Source organism: Tarenaya hassleriana, unplaced genomic scaffold (genome assembly GCF_000463585.1).
Source record: "Tarenaya hassleriana unplaced genomic scaffold, ASM46358v1 Cleome11, whole genome shotgun sequence".
Classification (NCBI taxonomy): Eukaryota; Viridiplantae; Streptophyta; class Magnoliopsida; order Brassicales; family Cleomaceae; genus Tarenaya; species Tarenaya hassleriana.
In genome coordinates, this window is record NW_010961290.1 from 3,347,444 (window position 1) to 3,368,803 (window position 21,360).

Genomic DNA, 21,360 nt, shown 5'->3' on the forward strand with positions numbered 1-21,360 from the left:
AAAACTTTTATATTATAACAAGTAATTCAGATTTTGAATTTGAATTCGAATAACCCTTTCAAACTGATCAGACATATGATTTTTTTATATCGGTTAATCGATTTTAAAAAATCATTATATTAATTTTCAGATGTTATTTGGTTAAACTGTACAATGAAACACCTAAATTTTACGTGAAAAAAAAAACGGAAAAAGAAAGAAATAATATATATCGAACCACTAACAAGGAGGCATATGAGAGCATGTGAAGAAAGACCAACGTTTGAAGATAAATAGTTCCAAAGATATATATATATATATTTATACGAAGACAAATCTTTAAGAGCAAATAAGGGATCATTCTCCTTCATTGGAAAACCCAAAAGAAACCTCTTAATGAGAAAGAGAGTATAAAAACAGAACAATATGAACGGTCGGTCCATCCATCCATTCGTTCCAAAAATCTAAAAGAGAAAAAAAAAATATTTCACAAATTTGTAAACATAATGGCATTGGCAGCCAATTCGGGAAGTGGGCCAACCGAGTTTTATGAAGAAATCGAACCCTTTTGTCGATGGCAGCGGTTCGAAGAAATCGACATTCTTGAGGTCCACCTTCCACAAGGTTGGTTGGTCCAAAATTTCTTCTTTATGTTTTTAACGAAATTACCAGAATTTTAAAATTGATGTTTCGTAACAAATTAAATTTTGTTCATAAGTTTTTTACCCAATATAAAATTGGATGAAGAAGTTCTCCTAAATCCTATTTTAATCCTGTAAATTTTTTCTCAGCTTTATTTATTAGCAATTAGAAACGCTGCATATTCATATTTCAATTTATTTACAGGAAAAAAAAACTGGAAAGTTAAATTAATTGATATTGTAGGTTCAAAAAAGCAGCACCTGAAGATACAGGTCAATAGTCTCGGTATACTAACGATAACCGGAGAATGTCCGGTGGATCAAACCAAAGCGGTCCGGTTTAGGAAAGAGCTCAAAGTGGCGAAGAATTGCAAGAGAAATGAGATCCGTGCAAAGTTCTCCAGGGGAATTCTCCACGTGACAATGCCAAAATCAAACCCTCAAGCCCATACCGAGAGTCTAAAGGCGCGAATTTCCCAAACCCTAAGTCTTAAACCGAACGGTTCAAGTAAACCGGCAGAGGAGACTTCAACTTCAAGGGGATCAAGCCAATTCTATAGCCGGTTTAGCACATTGAGGCAAAGATTGTGGAACAAAACAGCGGTGGAGGGCGTGGCGGCGGCTGTGGTGGCGGCGGTCGCCATTTTCGGAGTGGTCAAGGCCTACGAATATTTCACGGCGTCTCCTTTGTGAGATTTAATGTTTCAATAAAACCTTGGATATTGTTTTGTAATTGCAATAAGATAATAATCAATGTGTTTGCATTGATATTTGTTTCCAATCGATTCAATAACTTTTCCCACAAATAACTGCCCAATAAATTTTTTTTCATATATATATACACACACACACACACATCTAATAAAATATATAAAAAAATCTCATAAAAATACATACATTGTAATTGTATTGATTTCATCTCAAATTCCCAAATTTGTGATTATATTAATTTCAAATTGCCTTGATTGCGCCACGTCATTGAACATAGCCACGTCATCCGTCCCAATAGTTTTTTTTCCTGCTAGAGAAGAGGAGCTAAAGGGAAAAAATTTCACACAGAGATTATGTTATTCAAATTCAATAATTCACAAAATATAAAAATATAGCAGCATGAATGACAAGAATTCACCATCTTAACAGCAATGACGTAGATCTTCAAGCCCACTACTACAACTGGGGCCGACCCAGTGGCGAGAGGAGAGACTGGGACAGGGACAGGGACAGGGACCGGGACCAGCAATTTTCCACTTGTGTTTGGTCTCTTGATAAGGGTGAACCACTGGCGAGTTTGGTCTGGAGGGAGGCGTAAGCTGACGTAGAGGCAATGTTCAGTCTGACCGAGGAAGGTTCGCGTGGCATGGAGATCACGTGACTTGACAAGTGACCGAGATAAAGGTTGGGGTGATAACATCTCGGGACACGGGCCACGCAGCTCAAAACGACGTCGTAGAGGACAAATGCCGGTGAAGAAAGTGTCGTTTCAGGTGGTGGGTCTTCGCCATTGGAGGACATTGTAGCAAAATGGACGAATACTCAGGTTAGATCTTCGAGGTGAGGAGGAGGAGATGGGAAAATGATTTTGCTAATTTTTTCCAATTGATTGAAACGACGTCGTCCGACATATCATAAATACATCTCCAAAAATTACGTCAAGTTATTACAAAAATGAAATCGCCTTGAAACAGAGCACGTAACAATCTCATCTCATCTCATCATCATGAGAGAAAAAAATCACGAGTTATTATAATGATAGCAATAAGAAGAAGAAGATTCAATGGTGTTTATGTGAATCTCACTTGGCAGAAGCAAGCTGAGAGCGGATAAGCTTAGTTGCCTCGACCATGTTCTTGAGTGCAGGCTTCACTTCATTGTACTTGCGTGTCTTGAGACCACAATCAGGATTCACCCACAGTATGTTCTTCTCCAACACCGCCAGCATTTTGTTGATCCTCTCCGCCATTTCCTCCGTCGAGGGTATCCTCGGAGAGTGGATATCGTACACTCCTGGACCAATACCCGCCCCGTACTTCACGCCCTCTCGGAACACAGACAGGAGTTTCTCGTCTGAGCGTGAGTTCTCGATGGTGATAACGTCAGTGTCCATGTCTATGATGGACTGGATGATGTCGTTGAAGTTGGAGTAGCACATGTGTGTGTGTATCTGTTGATGTTTGGATTTTGCAGATGGGTCGGATTCAGAAGAGAAGATTGATATCGATGGAGCAAAAACCGATATTGGGAAGGGGAAGAAACACGAACCTGGGTCGTGTCCTGGACACCGACGTTGGTGATCCTGAAGGAATGGACAGCCCAGTCTAAGTAGAAGGCTTGCTCGGATTTCCTGAGCGGCAGCCCTTCTCTAAGAGCGGCTTCGTCGATCTGAATCACGTTGATCCCGGCCTTCTCGAGATCCTCCACTTCATCCTTGATGGCCAAGGCGATCTGGTAGCAGGTTTCGTGCCTTAACATCACCAAAAAAGGGAGAATTCACATTAAAAGATCCGTCCAATCCAAGCAAGTTTGTTATATTTGACAGACCAAAGTGACTGTTTTGTAGTACCTTGGTTGATCGTTTCTGACAAAGGACCAGTTGAGGATAGTGACAGGACCTGTAAGCATTCCTTTCATTGGACGAGAAGTCATGCTCTGAGCGGTGGAGGACCAGAAGACCGTCATTGGCTTGGGACGGCTCACGTCACCGTAGATGACCGGTGGCTTCACGCACCGAGATCCGTAAGATTGCACCCAACCATTGACAGTGAAAGCAAAACCAGAGAGTTGTTCTCCAAAGTACTCAACCATATCATTTCTCTGCAGAATCAAACCCAACACATTATAGCAAAATTCATGGACCTAGATCACGAACCAATAGACCGGAACTAGTTTTCTTTCTGATGTTTATGGAAACAAGAAGGGTCACCTCTGGTTCTCCATGGACAAGAACGTCAATGTCCAAGTCTTCTTGAAGGTCGACAACCTTCTTGATCTCCTCCTTAATGGCCTTGATGTAATCCTCCTCAGAGATCCTAGGGGAAGAAACCAAAACAACATAGACAAAGGCATTATGTAACGGTTTTCGGGAATAGGCGAAACAAGACAGTTCTTGAAAACAAGAACTCACTTTTTAGCCTTGTATTCACGTCGGACTCTCCTGAGTTCAACGGTCTGAGGGAAAGACCCAATGGTTGTCGTCGGGAGGATCGGGAGGTTCAGTTTCTTCTGCTGAGCATCAAGCCTAGCACTGACATTTGTCGAACGGCGGTGGTCAGAGCCCTTCAAAGCAGCAGCCTATCTCTATTTCGGATATACAAGTCATAGCACTGACATTTGTCGAACGGCGGTGGTCAGAGCCCTTCAAAGCAGCAGCCTGACAAAAACAAAGAGCATGGTCGAGAATCAGCAATCGACCATAAGAGATATTCCACCACTTGACCGGATAGTTTCCAAGTCACACAAACACTTACAGCCTTTTGAACAGCCTCGTTGGTAACCCTTGGAGAGGATTTCCTTGAAGCCTGAGCCATGGCATTATCAGAGAAGAAGGCCTAAAAAACAGGATTTACAGAAGCTAATCAGTGTAAATGTATCAACCCAACAAATCCTAAGCCTAGAAGGGAATGCCAGAATGCAAGGCGAGAGCTTATTACTAAGGCGACATTAATGTAAAAAAGGAAGCTGATTTCTCCAAAAAGGCAAGACGTAAATTTCTCCCAATGAGGAATACCTCATCCTTATGGCCAGCCAAAGCCTTAGCCAAAGCGTTAACCTCAACAACTTTCTGGGCAGCAAATGCAAGCCAGGACTTGATTTCGTCATCCAGCTTTGTCTCGTTGATAAGGTCAACAGCTGTGTGGAGAAGAGAGCATGAGGTAGAGACAACAAGCTTGTCTGCAAAGGTAACAGTCAAATAGGTCAGTTCAGGATCGACCGATTCTAGCATGAAAAACAACATAGCATGGATAAATATCGAAGCACCTTTCCCTACAAGCTCCTGCAAGGTTTTAAGAGAGGATGCAAGGTCATTGGCCCAAATGTTCCTTCCGTCGACCACACCTGCGAACAGATACTTGTCCTTCGGGAAACCAGACTTGACCAAATCAAGTGTGTTGGTTCCACGGACCAAATCGAAACCATAAGCAGTCACACCCTTTAATGAAGTAAGGATCTTGTAAGTTTCAGCAGGGATATCGGCAAAGTAGGTCTCGATAAGGACATTCAAGCCCGAGAGTGTTGACTCAAGCTCAGCATATGCATCAGTGAAAGCTTTGAGCTTGGTAGAATCAAGATCCATAACAAGTTGTGGCTCATCAAATTGGATCCAAGTAGCACCAGCTCCCTTGAGCTCCGAGATGACTTCCCTGAAGAATCATACCTCGTTATCGCATGTTAAAATAAATCAAACAAGAATTAAAATTCAAAACTTTAACACAGATAAGTCTAGTGTCATACTGGTATATGGGAAGGATTTTGTTGAGAAGGGAGAGAAGAGAAAATGACTTCTCAACACCCTTAGCAGGTTTCGAAAGCAACAAGTATGAGACAGGACCAACAAGAACCGGAACAGTATCTACTCCAAGCTGTTTCAGGTCACGAAACACAGGTTAAATTTCACTTCCACAGATCCTTATACATAAACGATTCATCACTACTTATCTAATTGCTGTGTACGTGGAAAGTAACATACCGCCTTAGCTTCCTTGTACTCGGTCACAGCCTTGTGAGATGCATACGAGAATTTTACCTCCGGACCCAACTCGGGAACAATGTAATGGCTGTGACAACACATCAAATCAAGTACTTACCAACCAAAACAAGTCATAATCATCAACAAAGAAAAGACCACATACATAGGTATCGTCAGCACTCACTAGTTAGTGTCGAACCACTTGGTCATTTCCATAGCAGGGACAGAGGCATTTCCTCTGGCCATTGAGAAGTAAACATCAAACCCGATCTCGCCACCGTTCCATCCATACCTCGGAGGGACGGCACCGAGCATGGCGGTTGTGTCGAGCACCTGGTCGTAGTAAGAAAACGTGTTGCTGGGGATGTACTTGATGTCGGCGTCAGCCATCTGCTTCCAGATGGAGGACCTGAGTTCAGCAGCAGCCTTCTGCAAATCCTCGGCGCTGCTCTTTCCGTCCCAGAATGACTCCAAGGCAAACTTGAGCTCCCTCTTGGGACCCATGCGTGGGTATCCGACAATGTGGGATGCCATTTTTCTGCACAAAACGTAATCGAATCAGAAAAAAAAAACTAGTTTCTTATTCCTACAGAATCAAGAAATTCAATTTTTGTCGTGCGATCGTCCGATGAAAAGGGTTTTAAGTTCTCCTAATTTATGGTTTGAAGAAAAGTTGATTCTGCACAAAGAACGTCAAAGTGTTGTTGTTGAGGACCCAGATCTGGAACACGTGACAACAGATGGTCAGATTGAATTTAGATTCAAAAGAACCCTAGATTGCGAATCTTGACAAATCGGGCAGTAATTTGACAATAACCAAACAAGTCAGACAAGCAATTGAGGGCAGAGGAAGCAAACAAAGAAAGATACAGAAGCTAAGATGAACACCTCACTTCAAATCGAGGTGTAAACAATACAGAGAGAGCATGGAAGAAAGAATTACAATGGATCAGATTAAATTCTACGATCTAACGGAGAGAAAACCACCAAGAAACAAGTCAGACAAGCAATTGAGGGCAGAGGAAGCAAACAAAGAAAGATACAGAAGCTAAGATGAACACCTCACTTCAAATCGAGGTGTAAACAATACAGAGAGAGCATGGAAGAAAGAATTACAATGGATCAGATTAAATTCTACGATCTAACGGAGAGAAAACCACCAAGAACCTAACGAAGAACATTACCAAGCAGGTAGGTCAAAATGAGAAAACAACAAGGAAAAGCTCGAGAAAACGATCTAAAGAAACGAGATTGATCGTGGAGAAAAGGAAACAAGTGGGGGACTAAGCGAACCAAAGAACACAAGTAATAAGAGGAAGCGAGAGAGAGAGAGAGAGAGAAATTGAAGGATCGCCATTACCTTCAACGAGAGAGAGAGAGAACAGGGGAAGTGGAAGAAGAGAAAATGGCGGAGTACGAAGGAAACTGAAGGATCGCCATCTCCCTCCTATATTTAGCTTCTTGTCAATTTGCTATGGGAAAGGCTTCTCAACGGCTATATATATTGTGATTGAAAATTTGAAATTTAATATATGAATAGAATTATAGAGCAATTACTTCTCAATAAATATCATAATTGAAAATTAGTTCACAAAATTTATTTCACTTACTCTAATCTTCACTTTATCGCCTGGACCATTACCAATAATGAAAGATAAAACCCTCAACATATGCGCAAAACCCTAGAAATCATAGGTATTTAGATACCATTTCAAGACGTGATTACTTTTTTAATTCATCGCTTTTAAATAAATGAGAGTATTAAAATATATTTCTTAGATAAGTAAAATCACAATAATTTAGATTTACTCTTTTAATAACCATCATAACAAAATTTAATTCAACAATATAAAAAAAATGAAAGAAATATTCTCTCCATTATACTCACGATCCCTCGCATAAACATCAATATAAAGAGTTGTGTCCATTCATTGAAAAAATGTGTGTTTACAAGGAGTCGGGCTCTTTCCAATTAGTTATCTAAAAAACTAACTTATGAAAAAAAAAATTATATGATGTTTTTTTTTTTACTTTTAGATTAGCTTATGATTATGATATTTACACTAAAATATCTCACAACAACAACAACAACAACATCCATGTATTGGGAAGATTCACTATATATATCCATGTTAAAGTATTTCGATTTTCTTTTAGTATAATTAAATTGATGTAGACATATTGAAACATCAAATAGTTATATTTATAAACCAAAATTTTTTTATTATTAATAAACCAATTCAATATCTGGTCTGTCCAAGATCGTTTTAAAACTGAAATAGATTGACACATCTGAAAGGTATGGAGGAGTTTAAATATTCAAGATATCTTTTGATTTTTTTATAATTACAAATTCATCTAATACTTAACCCAATTATACCTCATAAAGAACCGGAGAAAATAAACTAGAATTAGGAATGAATTGCCATGGTTATGTGCATTTGCATGATAATTTGTCTTTAAGCTAATTCCAATAACATATATTTTCTTTTTTGTTTTTTTTAGTGGTAGAGTCAATGTCTAAAAAGATATAAAGTTAACCTTATTTTCATTACAATAGCATAAAGACAAGATACATGGAAGACAGCAGAAGCAACATTGTAGGAAATTAAAGCAGACACTCAGAAGAAGCAGGAGGTCTGTTTTATTTTTACTTCATCCTTCTCCATTACCTGCAAAATATGGAGAAAAAATGAGTCAGGATCATCCTAAATTATAGCAAGGTTTTTATGCATGTACGTATATATACGGATTATTGTAAAATGTATGTGTTAAAATATTGAAATTTGAGCCAAAAAAAGATTCAAAATTCAGAGTGAAAGAAGGTTGTAGCCCCAAAACTTCCAAAGACAAACATTTTTTTTTTGTTTTCTCACAATTTAGACATTTTTTCACGGGTTTTTTTTTCTTCTAAATTTATATTTGGATTTAAAAAAAAAAATAATATATAGAGACGGGTAAAACCTAATCGCTGTCACTGTCGCTGCTGCTGCTGTGGTGACCATCCTCGTGGTGCTTCTTCTCCTTCTTCTTCTTCTTCTTCTCCTCGCCATGGCCGTCTTGGCTGTGACCTTCTCCGTGGATCTTGTCCTTGATCTTGTCCACTATCCCTTCTTTGTGTTCATCGGTCTTCTTGTGCTCATCGGGCTTCTTGTGTTCGTCGTGACTCTGACCCTTGTGCTCACCATCCTTGTTTCCTCCCATGCCAAGTTTCTCCTCGATTTTGTGGATAATTCCTGCCATTTTCTCTCTCTATCTCTCCCTTTGATGTGTTTGGTTTTGGTTTGCAAATGCTATGGATCTTGGCTATCCATTTATAGGCCCTGATGGAAGATAATGACCGAAAATGACGTCCAATAACTCATTTTTTTTTAATATTAGTTTATTGTGTATTCGTTGATATTTTCAATTTATGTGGCTTTAAATTTTTCGGAATTTATTTAGTTTTCCATATTAGTTTGGTAACTTTTTTCCGCGTAGAAGTTACTCAAGTCTCGTATTTGTTTGTTTTTTAAATCACTGGAGTTTAATGGTTTGTAATTATCGGTCGTATTTCGATTATATAAGCGGGTTTGAGCAACGTATTTGTGCCATCTATTCTTATTTCATTGGAAGCGTAATGTTAATATGGATTATTGTTTGTCAATAACTATAAATTATCTTAAAATTTTCAAAAATTAAGAGAGATTGATTCTTTATTAATTGATATTAGATATCATATTTGGATACAGATATGATTATAATGAATAGCATATAATCGTATTTTTCGAATTTAATTGTAAAAGGTTAGATATATCTTTTTTAAAACTAAATTAACCCGATACCGAAATAAATGACAGTTATTTATTTAATCAAATCCGAATTTAAAAAAAAAAATCAATTAAAACTCGAATAAAATAAATTAATATAAATATGAAATGAATGTAATTTTTATAGCAATCGTAACTATTTTTAAAATTTTCTTTAAAAAAAAAAAAGAAGAGGATATATCGGTTCACGCGAGATGGATGCCCATTGCCCCATTTGTCAAACTACGTGTCGGCAATGAGGTGTAAACATTGCCGACCAAAGCTAAAACATTAATTATTTATACAAAGTTTTAGCATTGACCGTGAATACGGGAAAAGTTGCACATATAATATTACACGTAATTAAATCAAAGATCTAATATATCCACAAACCATGTTAGATATTAACATGATTAGATATTTTGAATTTCATTTCATTTAGATTTTTGAAAGATTGTATCAATATAATAAGTATTACATTCTAGTTATATTTAGTTTTATTTAAAATTACTCATAACATAAATGTTTATGTTATTTTAATATTCATCTAGTTAAAATTAATTAGTTTATTTTTTTAAAAATTTAATTAATCAAATAATTTGGAAAATTATATTTAAAATAAAAATCATACATACCATATTTAGGTGGAAAGATGTCATATATTCCAAAACGAAAGAGTTGATCTAGATAAGACTTTGGATGTCGGCCACTTCATTTTGTCGTGTATCAAATAATTAATATCTCATTTTTTTTTATCTATTTATCGAATTTACGTGATCCCTTTTTTGTAAGCCGTTGTTTAAAAATTAAAATATATTAATCTGTAGTTATAATTTGTTTAGAGTTGATTATACCAATTCATGGAAGTAGATCACAATATGCAGACTTTTTTTTTATTAAAAGTTTGTATTGCCCATAGTGCATCGTATAAATTCGAAATTTTGTATTTATCGTTTACCAACATGACTATTTTAAAAATTATTTAGAAAAATCGTTTCTATCACTGATTTAGAAATATCAGATAATTTTAATTGTAATGTAATTACTGGATAACAAAATATTCTAATAATAAGTTAAAACAATTTGAGTAAGAAATAATTAATTATTATATTTAAATTCAAGCGGACAAAATGTATTAAATATTTTTTAAGTCATAATGAAAACTAAACATCATCGTCACCACGACGATGAGTAGTTGGTGTCGGATTTCCAAATTAAATTAAATATTCCCATAAAAGTAGACAACAATAAAAAAAAATTCCACAAATAACTTGGCAAATTCAGAAGACATATATATACACAAAAAAAAAACAAAAACATAACGTAATATGGAATTTTCTTTATAAAACGTTGAAAGTATAAAGTTCAGTTTTTAGGATAAAGGAAATAGAATAAATTCGGATAAGGCAAATTCATGCATGTGAATATTATTATTATTATTATTATTATTATTATTATTATTAATTATTATTATTATTATTATTATTATTATTATTATTATTATTATTATTATTATTATATGGTCGACCACGTTACATGAGAGAAGCCGTGGGAGGGCTCCAATGATTCATGCACTCACATTAAATGCCTCTATTCATGCAACTGACCATCTGCAACATTTTTTTTAAATAGATTAATATTTGTCGGTGAAAACTTTACTAATACAGTAAATATTTTAATCCAGTTTTCCAAACCAGAATAATTCAAATAATATCTAATTCTATTACTCCAATTCAATTTATCGAGAAGAAACTCATCATATGTAATTTTACAACAATCAAACTAAATTCAGATAATTATAAAAATAGTAAAAACAAATAAAGATTGTTTTAAAAATAGAAATAACAAAAATATAATGATCTCCATCGAGAACATAAATAATTAACCCATAATCGGTGGATTATCATCCATCATTTACGTGCACATATTACTAAGTTACCGAAATTTCATTTTTTTTCCGGAAACAAAATCAGAGAAGTCTCTCGTTTCTCTCCCTATTAATGATCATATAAATGATTATAGGTATTGGATACGATCACGATCATAGGTATTCGTTGTATAACTTCAACTTAATAATTTCAATCTTCTTTATATATATATATATTTGTTTTTTTATAATGTATATATATATATATTTGTTTCTGATATATAAACACGAAAAATCGATCGGTTTTTCTAAGATTACAGAATTCACAAATCCAAATAAAATACGGAACAAATTATCGCTTTTCCCGCTATTTGGAGGGCCCAAACAAAATCTATGATAAAAAAAAATTCAAATTTGTGGGTAATTAAGCGATCATCAACCTAATTACTATTAATATGTAATTAAAAGTAATATTAACCTAATACTATTAATTACATTAATACCCTTATTAATTACGTGTGAATCGGCCGTTGAGACGAACCATGGAAGGCAAGTCCGAATCACTCGCCGTGGCCGGAGAAAATTTTGAACAAATCTTTGATTATGAAGAAATTCAGGGATCTTTTTGACACTTTCTATATTTTTGAGGTTCAGAGAGAGAGTACCCAGAACAAGAGGTAGTCGATTAAAATTCGAGAAAATTCAAAATTCAAAATTCAAAATTCAAAAAGTTCAAATAAATCGAAACGACGTCGTTTGAATGTTTTGCATGAAATTTCCACGTGGCATCCTCTTAATTTGGCCACGTCATATCGCCACCTTCTCGTGAATTCGTCAACAACTCGACGCCGAAACAGGCTCGAGCGGCAAAAAAAGAAACGGTAGAAACAACGAAACGAAGGCAAAGGAAAAGCTCTATTCAGATCCCAAGAAGAAGACGACGACTGTAAGGATGATGAAGAGGAAGCACTTGTCCTCCATTGCAAACGACGTCGTCCGGAGATGTGCACTGTACTCTGCCTCTCCATCTCTCTCTCTCTCTCTCTCTCTCTCTACACACACACACTTGCACACGCACATATATATACATATATTCGTTTTGTGATACAAATTTGATGCGTTTTTGTTCGCTGAGATAAATTATCCATGAATTAGATGATTGAACGTTGGATCATTGCCTTTTCGATTTCGTCATTTTCCCTCTGGAGAGCAACATTCGCAACCCTCTTCCGGTTATTGAACCGGTTTGATTCCATTGGTTTACTACCATGAGAGCGTATATCACATAGAATTCTAGCATTGACGTGAGTTATAAAGAAATCATTTCAATTTCCGGGTTTATACCGGTTTACATTGTTCAGATTGTACTGTCATGGACGTTGATCATATCGAATTTCTAGCATGATATGCATTGTGTGTGAAAATCAAAATGCTTGATACCCTCTCCGGTTCTGTACCGGTTATCTGGTAGACGTGTAATGTTTGATTGGATAGGAAGTTTATAGAAAATTTTTAATCTATATATATGAACTTGGAAATACAGAGAACTCAAGACGTCAGTGGATAAATTGGCTGGAGAATTTGAAAGGGCATGGAATCCCGGAATGAGCGGGACGTACTCGAAGAAGTTTGTCGAATTTTGCGGGTCAAAGGCCATGAATCATATGTGTGAAAACATCCAAGAAAGAATAAATGATGGATCGTTTAGCCGTCTCACGTTCGATATAATGCTTTCGTGGGAGAAACCCGGCTCGGAAGACGACGAGTCTCATTCGGTAATTGCTTCTTTTTTTTTATAATATTGAGATATATTGTATTAAATTTCCGGAACAGAATTTGATTTTGAATTCTAGTTCGAAGGAATGTGAAAGCCTGTTAGAAGTCTAATGACTTCGGTTTATTACAAATCCGCTTACTTGTATCTGAAGGAAGCGGTAGGGAAGGGGAGTGAAGATCAGAGGATTCATGCAACATTGTCACCGGAACAAGACGACGTCTCTCTCTTTTACTCGGACATCATGCCCCTTCTCGTATGTTTCGACTTTGATAAACGTACCCATGAATTTGTCTTTGCTTTTTCTATTTACAACCGAACTTGGATTAAATTTTGGTACTGTTTTCACATTTTTCGTCTAGGCTGATCATGAACCGAGTGTAGGAGAAGATGCATTTGTGTTTTTGGGATCCCTCATTCCGCTCCCTGGGGATATCATCAATGGAAGATTCACATTCGAGACTTTAACTGCTCCTACGGGCCACCGCCTATATTTCCCTGCTTATGATATGTTCCTCAAAGAAATAGACAAGTAATTTTTCCCATATAACCCTTTTAAAGATGCCACATTTAGGCTTAGGATCTTGCGTGATTTACCGTATACTACGTCTCACGACACATTTAACTGGTTTCCCTTATTGTTTGAAACATTTTGTTTATTTTCTAGGTGCATGAGGCATCTTCAAAAACAAGCTATACCGAAAGGGGTTGAACTAGCGGACGATGAATTTATATTGCACGTGGAAGGGACGATGGCTTCACAGAGAGTGGTTCGCCACATCAAAGAAACTAGTTGGCCAGGTTTTTTTGTTATGTTTTTAGTCCTTGCCTTGTCTAGGCGAATGAAAACCATAGAGATTAAGCTTGCATTAATTGGCATCAATTCACATTTCTATTCAACAAAATAAAATAAAACTTGAACTTAGTTGCTTTTGCAAATTCTTGATTCAGCTTGGTTATTGCCAACTTGGTTGCTCTTAAAAAAACGGGTTCGCTGAGTAATCCATTGATGGATTCCGAGTGAGTGATATTTCGATATCTTTCTCATCGAATGACTTGGTTTTTGTAGGTAAGCTTACTTTGACAAACTATGCTCTTTACTTCGAAGCAGCCGGGATTATAAATTATGAAGATGCTCTCAAAATAGACCTTTCAAAGGATACCGAGAGCTCCGTTAAACCTGTCTCCACCGGTCCATGGGGCGCTCCTCTTTTCGACAAGGCCATAATTTATGAAACTCCTGAACTGTAAGAATCTCATGCTTAAAAATAATTTTTATTGTATTGACAGAAGAACAATAAACAGGTTTCTGTTTTTAATTGTTTAAAATACTTTAAATATCTCTTTTCCTTTTTCTTTGTGTGTAAAATGTTTAGCTAGAAGTCGATCTTGTTGGAATAAGAAAAAGATGAGTGTTTTCTAATATATATTCCTTGTTTTATATGATTTTTAGTGAGGAAGGAATCGTGATAGAATTCCCAGAGATAATAAGCTCGACGAGACGAGATCACTGGCTTGTTCTCGTGGAGGGAAAAAAGGAAATAATGTTAATGCATCGGTTCTTGAGGAAATTTAAATTTGAAGCTCCTTTACTGGCATGGGAAATCCACTCAAGAACGATCTTGGCAATCATACGACTTCATGCTGCTCGGGAAATGCTGAGGATTTCTCCTCCAGATCCTGCCAAGTTTTTGATATTCAGTTTGTTCGAGGAAGTTCCCAAGGGAGACTTTGTACTTGAAGAACTTGCAGAAAGTCTGAAGGTGATAAGCACCAAGAACCCGTGTACCGCGAGCTCGATATTGAGGAATATGAACTTGGCACAACTTAATATTCGACTAAGTGAGGGGGCAAAGGTTAAGATCCAAGAGAAGGATAGTGTGATCGACAGAGAAGATGTCCATTCGTCACTTGAAAGCGCGGTGAATCAATCGAGGGAAGAGGCCAGAGCCATCGATAGGGCAAAGGCGACAACGGTAAAATTGGAAGAAGAAGGAATTAGCGAAAGTGTAACGGTTCTCATGGTAAAAAAAGTTCATGGCTTTACGGAGTTTCCCTTACCATAGGTCATGTTTTCAATGTCAAAAGTTGATCCCCTCTTATGATTTTTACGGAGTTTCTTTCTCGATGCTCAAACTATATATTGTTGGTACGAACTTGAACTCATCAAATGATATTGTGTCGTTTCTCTTGCAGGAGTTGTTGAGACCACTCCGAGATATATTGTCACGGTTCCAGAAAATGCTGTACTGGGAAAGGCCTTATCATACAATAGTCGTTCTAACCATGACAATTCTTAAAGATGTGCTAAACATTTTTAATTAAAAATTTTCTACAGAAATTCTTTAATTATAAATCTTTACTATATATATATATATTTACAATATCATTAAAATTATATTTATGAAAAATTATACAAAAATTCCCAAATTTTAAAAAAGTGCTATAGAAAATTCCCAATTAAAAATTTGTTAATAAATCTTACAATTATAAAACTTTTCTATGATATAATATATATTCGTATAATACTATCTATGATTATAATAAAAAAATCTGGATATCATAAAAAAACAAATCATTTATATGAAAACAAATTCAAATTCTTAAAGATGTGTTACAGAAGATTTCCAATTAAAAATTGCTACATGAATTCTCCAATTCTAAAACTTTACTCTCTATATCTCTTTCTCTCTCTCTCTATATATATATATTTGTACAATACTATGTATGGTTATAATAAAAATCTAGATATAATAAAAAAAACATTGTTATGAAAAACTCTATAAAAATTCCCAAATTTTTTAAAATGTGCCATTGAAATAATTCTCATTTAAAAATTTGCTAATAAATCTGATAATTCTAAAACTAAATAATTTTTATGAAAAAATTTACGAAACTTTCCGAATTTTAAAGAATGTGCTATAAAAAATTTCCAATTAAAAATTTGCTAATAAATCTCATAATTCTAAAACTTTTCTTTATTCTTATTATACCATCTATGGTTACAATAAAAATATAGATATTATAAAAAAAAATATGAAAAATTCTCAATTAAAAATTTGCTAATAAATCCCTCAATTCCAAAACTTTGCCCACCGGCCCGAGCGAAAACACTGCGGTCCTACGCCCACCCAATTGGCAGATTTGATCGATCGCTTTCGTTGCTTGGGCTAACATTGCATCCACATACGCGTCGGGCGAGAGAGCGGGAGTATCGAAGGGGAGGAAGTAGTCGTATAAACATTTTAAAATTTTGTACAATATATGTTAAAATTCCAAAACAGATGAAAAGAAAAGATCTTCTAGAAATATCCCGTATAATATCTGTTAATAACTCCAAAACATGTCAAGATAATAATATTCAGATAAAACCGATTTCATTCAGACAACATTTTTTTTTATTTCTTTATCGAATCAAGAAAAGGAAAAATCATAATATTCAAACATAGCGCACTAAAGAGTACGTCATTCTTTTCTTCCTTTCTTTGTTATCGGATGACGACGTTGTGTATGTGTGGGAGCTCTGGACGCAAGGGCGCTAAGGTTAAGTGGTCTAACGTCGGCGTTGTTGCCTGCCCACAAGGCTCCTGCGATGAGACCGTACGTGTGTTCTGTCGGATGGAAATAATCCCAAAACAGATACTCATTAGGGTTCTTGCATTCCTTGTAACCTTCTCTTCCACATTGTATCATTCCTCCTAACGCCCCATCCCCACAACATGCGTTCGTCACATCCACCAACCCTGCATTCATCATATGGTTACAAAATGATGGTGATGATGATGGTGATGATGATGATGATGATGAAAGGACTCACCATAACGGGCAGGGAATGTACGCAACCTCTGAGTAATACCATAGACAGCTCCAAACACAGCGGTGACTCCTTTGTACCTTGTAGTTAAGTTCTTCACCATGTCTTCAAGTCCCTTGTTGTACTTCTTCACCATATAATTCATCTTACCGAAACATTTATCGATCGGTGCACCAGGGAGCAATGCTCTTGCCGGCACACAACCCACCGGCCCTAGCGAAAACACCGCGATCCTACGCCCACCCAATTGGCAGATTTGATCGATCGCTTTGGTTGCTTGGACTAACATCGCGTCCACATACGCGTCGGGCGAGAGAGCAGGAGTATCGAACGGGAGGAAGTAGTCGTATATGTCGTTGGAACCGGACTCGAAGAAGAAGAGGGATTCTTGGATGAGTGATTTTTCGACTTGGTTTTGATCCACGAGCGTTTGGAATTGCTGAAGCTGGGTTTGGATCGGTATCACGCCCTGCACGTGTATATGCATGTGTGTGTGTGTAAATATACGACGAGATTCGAAAGAGTTATATATACACAAACTTACCCAATCTTTGTTGGTATCTTGCAATACACCGCTTCCCGCGCTGGCGAAGTTGACGCCATTGGAGGGAAACCGTTTAGAAGTTCCGTTCATGAGTTCGAGTTGCACCTCGAGGAACGACTTCTGCAGCGGAACTCCCATGTATTGCGCTGCGACGTCAAGAAAACGTTACGATATCAACAGTTTTTTTTACATTTCTCTTCTTGAATAAAAAAAGAAGAAAAATGAATCGTTACAGATGAAATCGGGGACGGTTCTTCCATTGGTGAATCTTCCGGTGGGCCGGTGGAAGAAAGAGGAACCGTAGGGAGGGAAATCGGCCTGAGCGGTGCAGTTCTTGTTGAAATGATTGTTTCCTGCGTCGAAGATGGAGTCTCCGAATATGAATATCGAAGGAGACGGAGCGTTGTCGGAATCCGTCAGAGCCCGTGGCAATGCCACTAGAAACCACGCCAAGAGGATGATCAATCTCCCGGCCGTCATCGTACGTTACGTAGATGCAGAGAAATGAATGTTGCTTACAAGCAACGACGATCACGCATATATATACATGTACATATGTGTGTGTGTGCATTCGGGTGTGAAGGCGAAGTCATGATAGAGAGTATCGAAACAGAAGGCACGAGCATTTTGCTATGTGTCTTGATGACGTGTTTTCTCTTTAGTTTCGTTAAAGCTTCAACTTGCTGCTTGCTTTTTTTCTTTTTTGGTTCAACTTTTTATAACATCAATGCTTTATTTACATCCTCCTCCTCCTCTCCTTGGGGAAGTTTTTTTTTTTTAATTTCATTTGTATTTTCTTTATTTTAGTAAATCCCATAAAAATGAAAAACAAATTACTATCCTTTCACTCGGCAAATTTATTCTCAAACTTCCAAAATATGTCATTATAATTCAAAAATTTATTAATTGTTTCTAAAAAAATCTCGACGATATTGATTCTAAAATCAGTTTAGGAATTATAATAATATATTTCAACTTTGAAAATTATAATAATATATTTTGCAAGTTTGAGAATAAATTTATTAAAAAAAAAGTTTACAAATTTATTTTACACCATTTTATAGGTTTATAAATTTTTGTAGGTTTTACCATTTATAAAATGATTCTCCATAAAATTTAAAGTTGTTTTATTATTTTAAAAAATAATATAGTTCGTCACGTAGATTATTTTTATTATAGATGAACATTTATATGAAAAGAACATAGCATTTTATGTTTGCATGAAAATTTCAGAGCCATGCATACTTGAACTCCCAAGCCTTGTTGCCCCAATTAGCCTCATTGTCGTCTCTATCTCTAGCGAAGTAGATGCCATCCTCTCTGATATCCCACGCATAGATCGTCGGTGATTTAAACATCGACCTCTTGAAGCTGGACCAGTACCCATAGAAGCCTTGGTGATGCTCGAACTTTGGTCCCTGTCTCAAGGCGCACCCGATTTTGGTCGTCCCAAGGGGATGGTCGTCCACCTCGAACCGGTAGAACAGGCCGGGAGACACCTCCTGGTTCACGGCCTTTCCGGTGCTGCAGTCTAGCTTCAGGATCCTGCCCGACGACAAACTGTTTCTGAACCACACCATGTGGTTTTGCACTTCGGCATCCGTCACTGCCGTCAAACATACGAGCGCGATGAGAAATGCACACTTGGGGGACATGTTTTCTCCTTTTCTTTTTTGCTTGTGGTGTTTGTGTTCTAAAGTACCTGACCTAATTTATACATATTTGAGAATGTGATCTTTTCACTATTTTTTTTTATTTTTACAGAAAGAGAAAGAACACTTTTAGACATGTTGATATTTTTTAGGGAAAATTCTAAAAAAATTCTCAAATTCTTAAAAATCTGCTACAAAAGATTCCTAATAAAAATTTGCTATATAAACCCCCGATTCTAAAAATTTGTTATATATATATATATATATATATATATATATATTTGTACAATACTATCTATAATTATAATAAAGAATCTGGATATCATAAATAAAAATATTTTTAAGAAAATTATACAAAAATTCTTTAAAAATGTGCTGCATAAGATTCCCAATTCAAAAATTGCTATATAAATCTCCCAATTCTAAAACTTTCCTATATATATATATATACGTATGTATTTGCACAATATTATCTATTATAGTAAAAAAAAACTTGGATATCATAAATAAAGATTTGTTTTGGGAAAAATTCCACAAAAAATTCCAAATTCTTAGAAATGTGCTACAGATTCCCAAGTAAAAATTTGCTATATAAATTCCTCAATTTAAAATTGCTTACTAATTAATTCCTATAAAAACACGGCGTTAGTTTTCTGTTCCAAAATCCGACGTAGCATTAAAAATTTTGCCAAATTATGACACACACACATATATATACCACATAACATAAAACCGATTTAGTTATATTTTATTAGTGATGTTGGCCCAACCCATCTGGGTCCAATCCATTTGGATTCGAAGGATAACCGGATTGGATCGGATCGATCCATTAATAATAATGAATTGGATTGGATTGATCCATTAAACCCGTGTAAACCATATAAATCTATTTACATATTCACAAACTATTATACTTATGTATAACTATTAGGTAAAATGATATAAATGCGTACAATCAATATACAGATTTTTAATTTGGTAATAACCCATATTTGATTTCAAATTTTCCCAATTATCTACACAAAATGATAAATTACATTGCAATTTCCCACACGGGGGATTTTCGATGCCAACATGGCATAGTGTGATGACGTGTCTTGCCACGTAATAAAAAATAGGAAGGTCGATTCCACATCAGCAAACACTTCATCGATTCGGTTCAATTGAATCGGTTTGAGAATCAATTTTATATGATGTAACTGGATTTTTTTAATAAAAAATTAGAATTTAGGGTTTGGAACAAATCGATGCAGGAACCGGTTTCTGCACCGTGATTTTTTGTCTCCGCCGCCGTCGCGGCACCCGCAACGGCGGTGTTGGTGGGTCTATGGTTTCGGGATGTCCCCCTCTGGATTCCCCTTCTTCTTCATCTGCATGTCCGAGGGCGAAGACGAAACTCTACGTCAGTGGCGAGTTCTCTTCAAATGATTAGATTCTAATTCCGATTATTTATTTGTTTTGTGGAGTCGATGGTGTGCTGAATTGCGTCGAATTCTGAATTTCTGTGCTCGATGCGGACAAAAATACTCTTTCAGAGTCTGGGTTTTGGGTTTTAGGGTTTTGTTCGTGAGAGTTCAGGATTTGCAAATTGTGTTGTAATAGGCTCGGGGGCAATCCCAGTTCCCTCACGATTCATTACAAGATTAACATCGACTGACGTGTCGGCAACATCACTCTTGTCGCCATTATCCACGTTTGTGGACACCATCAGCATTTTTTTTACCAAAAAAAAACACACTAGTATTTACAGATTGCAGACTAAATCTGTTGGTCTTCGCTTGCGAATGAACAGAGATTTTAGAATCGGAACACGAAAAAGAATAAGAACTACTTTGCGGTCGCCGACGATCACTAAGCTGGGCTCTGATTGACGAAACACGCTCAAAGCGTCGTCGCCGACACTAACACTCTCCGTCATATCGCTGTGTATTAATTTTAGTATCGGTTTATACCATTTTCCATAACTATTAATATATATACTCATATAACCTAGGAATTATCATTTTAATATTCAATTCGTTTATTCCATTCAATAAAAATATATGCAAAATCCGTTATTATATTATATTCAATAGTTTATAAAAAAATACATTATTTAAAAAAATTAGATTTTTTCGATTTTTTTTTTTTAAATTCGATTGATGTTTTAGAAATATTGTCTTTTAGATTTTTTGAAAAGTTCAGTTCGAAAACGACACCAAATTTTTCAATACGATTCGATTCGGAAATGGTGTCGAGTTTTCCAGTATGATACGAATTTTTCGGTACAATTCGATTCAGAATGGTATCGAATTTTTTTATACGATTCAAAATTTTCCGTACAATTCGATTCAGAAACGACACTGAGTTTCGGTATGATTCAATTTGAGCGGTATCAAGTTTTCGTATTTTCCGACACGATTCGATTCGGAAACGACACCGAGTTTTTTGGTATGATTCGATTCGGAGCAGTATCGAATTTTTTTTTAAAAGATTCGAATTTTTCGATATGATTCGATTCAGAAACAAAACCGAATTTTTCGGTACGATTTGATTCGAATATGATACCGAATATATCGATTTAATTCATATATATATATATATATAAATATCTATATATGTTAATTTTTATATATCT

General features: G+C 36.1%; 6 protein-coding genes across 7 annotated transcripts; 2 read left to right on the top strand and 4 right to left on the bottom strand.

The window, feature by feature from the left end:
* The first annotated feature begins 442 nt into the window (after positions 1–442).
* LOC104805773 (inactive protein RESTRICTED TEV MOVEMENT 2-like) lies at positions 443–1,388 on the top strand. Its single transcript, XM_010530446.1, has 2 exons — positions 443–603; positions 865–1,388. The coding sequence occupies exons 1-2, from the start codon at positions 486–488 to the stop codon at positions 1,311–1,313; spliced, it is 567 nt and encodes a 188-aa protein (XP_010528748.1). The 5' UTR covers positions 443–485; the 3' UTR covers positions 1,314–1,388.
* Positions 1,389–2,194: 806 nt separating this feature from the next.
* LOC104805775 (5-methyltetrahydropteroyltriglutamate--homocysteine methyltransferase 1-like) lies at positions 2,195–6,774 on the bottom strand. Of its 2 annotated transcripts, none has more exons than XM_010530447.2 (12): positions 6,665–6,774; positions 5,489–5,842; positions 5,305–5,392; positions 5,070–5,197; positions 4,596–4,978; positions 4,345–4,508; positions 4,085–4,165; positions 3,742–3,908; positions 3,541–3,646; positions 3,181–3,431; positions 2,880–3,081; positions 2,195–2,781 (listed from the first exon to the last, which is right to left on the bottom strand). In XM_010530447.2, the coding sequence occupies exons 2-12, from the start codon at positions 5,836–5,838 to the stop codon at positions 2,413–2,415; spliced, it is 2,289 nt and encodes a 762-aa protein (XP_010528749.1). In that variant the 5' UTR covers positions 5,839–5,842; positions 6,665–6,774; the 3' UTR covers positions 2,195–2,412. The 2 variants fall into 2 exon arrangements, with proteins under 2 accessions (XP_010528749.1, XP_010528750.1); XM_010530448.1 differs by lacking the exon at positions 6,665–6,774 and adding an exon at positions 6,489–6,584.
* A 1,049-nt stretch (positions 6,775–7,823) lies between these two features.
* Positions 7,824–8,599, bottom strand: LOC104805776 (dehydrin HIRD11-like). The gene is made up of 2 exons (XM_010530449.1): positions 8,269–8,599; positions 7,824–7,976 (listed from the first exon to the last, which is right to left on the bottom strand). Exon 1 carries the CDS (start codon positions 8,545–8,547, stop codon positions 8,269–8,271), a length of 279 nt encoding a protein of 92 aa, XP_010528751.1. The 5' UTR covers positions 8,548–8,599; the 3' UTR covers positions 7,824–7,976.
* Positions 8,600–11,812: 3,213 nt separating this feature from the next.
* On the top strand, positions 11,813–15,058 carry LOC104805994. Its single transcript, XM_010530712.2, has 8 exons — positions 11,813–11,970; positions 12,503–12,734; positions 12,888–12,989; positions 13,096–13,265; positions 13,401–13,534; positions 13,803–13,980; positions 14,187–14,757; positions 14,930–15,058. Exons 1-8 carry the CDS (start codon positions 11,912–11,914, stop codon positions 15,056–15,058), a joined length of 1,575 nt encoding a protein of 524 aa, XP_010529014.1. The 5' UTR covers positions 11,813–11,911.
* Positions 15,059–16,079: 1,021 nt separating this feature from the next.
* Positions 16,080–17,611, bottom strand: LOC104805777 (GDSL esterase/lipase 6). Its single transcript, XM_010530450.2, has 4 exons — positions 17,325–17,611; positions 17,092–17,237; positions 16,551–17,016; positions 16,080–16,476 (listed from the first exon to the last, which is right to left on the bottom strand). The coding sequence occupies exons 1-4, from the start codon at positions 17,569–17,571 to the stop codon at positions 16,199–16,201; spliced, it is 1,137 nt and encodes a 378-aa protein (XP_010528752.1). The 5' UTR covers positions 17,572–17,611; the 3' UTR covers positions 16,080–16,198.
* Positions 17,612–18,320: 709 nt separating this feature from the next.
* On the bottom strand, positions 18,321–18,746 carry LOC104805995. The gene has a single exon (XM_010530713.1). The coding sequence runs from the start codon at positions 18,744–18,746 to the stop codon at positions 18,321–18,323; it is 426 nt and encodes a 141-aa protein (XP_010529015.1).
* Between the last annotated feature and the right edge of the window lie 2,614 nt (positions 18,747–21,360).

Coding starts and splice junctions, on each gene's coding strand:
- LOC104805773 (XM_010530446.1), top strand. CDS start 486: ATGGCATTGGCAGCCAATTCGGGAAGTGGGCCAACCGAGTTTTATGAA. Junction 604..864: donor TGAGGTCCACCTTCCACAAG/GTTGGTTGGTCC, acceptor TTGATATTGTAG/GTTCAAAAAAGCAGCACCTG.
- LOC104805775 (XM_010530447.2), bottom strand. CDS start 5,838: ATGGCATCCCACATTGTCGGATACCCACGCATGGGTCCCAAGAGGGAG. Junction 5,393..5,488: donor AAGTGGTTCGACACTAACTA/GTGAGTGCTGAC, acceptor GTGTTGTCACAG/CCATTACATTGTTCCCGAGT. Junction 3,909..4,084: donor ACGAGGCTGTTCAAAAGGCT/GTAAGTGTTTGT, acceptor AAATAGAGATAG/GCTGCTGCTTTGAAGGGCTC.
- LOC104805776 (XM_010530449.1), bottom strand. CDS start 8,547: ATGGCAGGAATTATCCACAAAATCGAGGAGAAACTTGGCATGGGAGGA.
- LOC104805994 (XM_010530712.2), top strand. CDS start 11,912: ATGATGAAGAGGAAGCACTTGTCCTCCATTGCAAACGACGTCGTCCGG. Junction 12,990..13,095: donor CGGACATCATGCCCCTTCTC/GTATGTTTCGAC, acceptor TTTTTCGTCTAG/GCTGATCATGAACCGAGTGT. Junction 13,535..13,802: donor CAAAGAAACTAGTTGGCCAG/GTTTTTTTGTTA, acceptor TGGTTTTTGTAG/GTAAGCTTACTTTGACAAAC.
- LOC104805777 (XM_010530450.2), bottom strand. CDS start 17,571: ATGACGGCCGGGAGATTGATCATCCTCTTGGCGTGGTTTCTAGTGGCA. Junction 17,238..17,324: donor AACCGTCCCCGATTTCATCT/GTAACGATTCAT, acceptor TTGACGTCGCAG/CGCAATACATGGGAGTTCCG. Junction 17,017..17,091: donor AAGATACCAACAAAGATTGG/GTAAGTTTGTGT, acceptor ATACACGTGCAG/GGCGTGATACCGATCCAAAC.
- LOC104805995 (XM_010530713.1), bottom strand. CDS start 18,746: ATGTCCCCCAAGTGTGCATTTCTCATCGCGCTCGTATGTTTGACGGCA.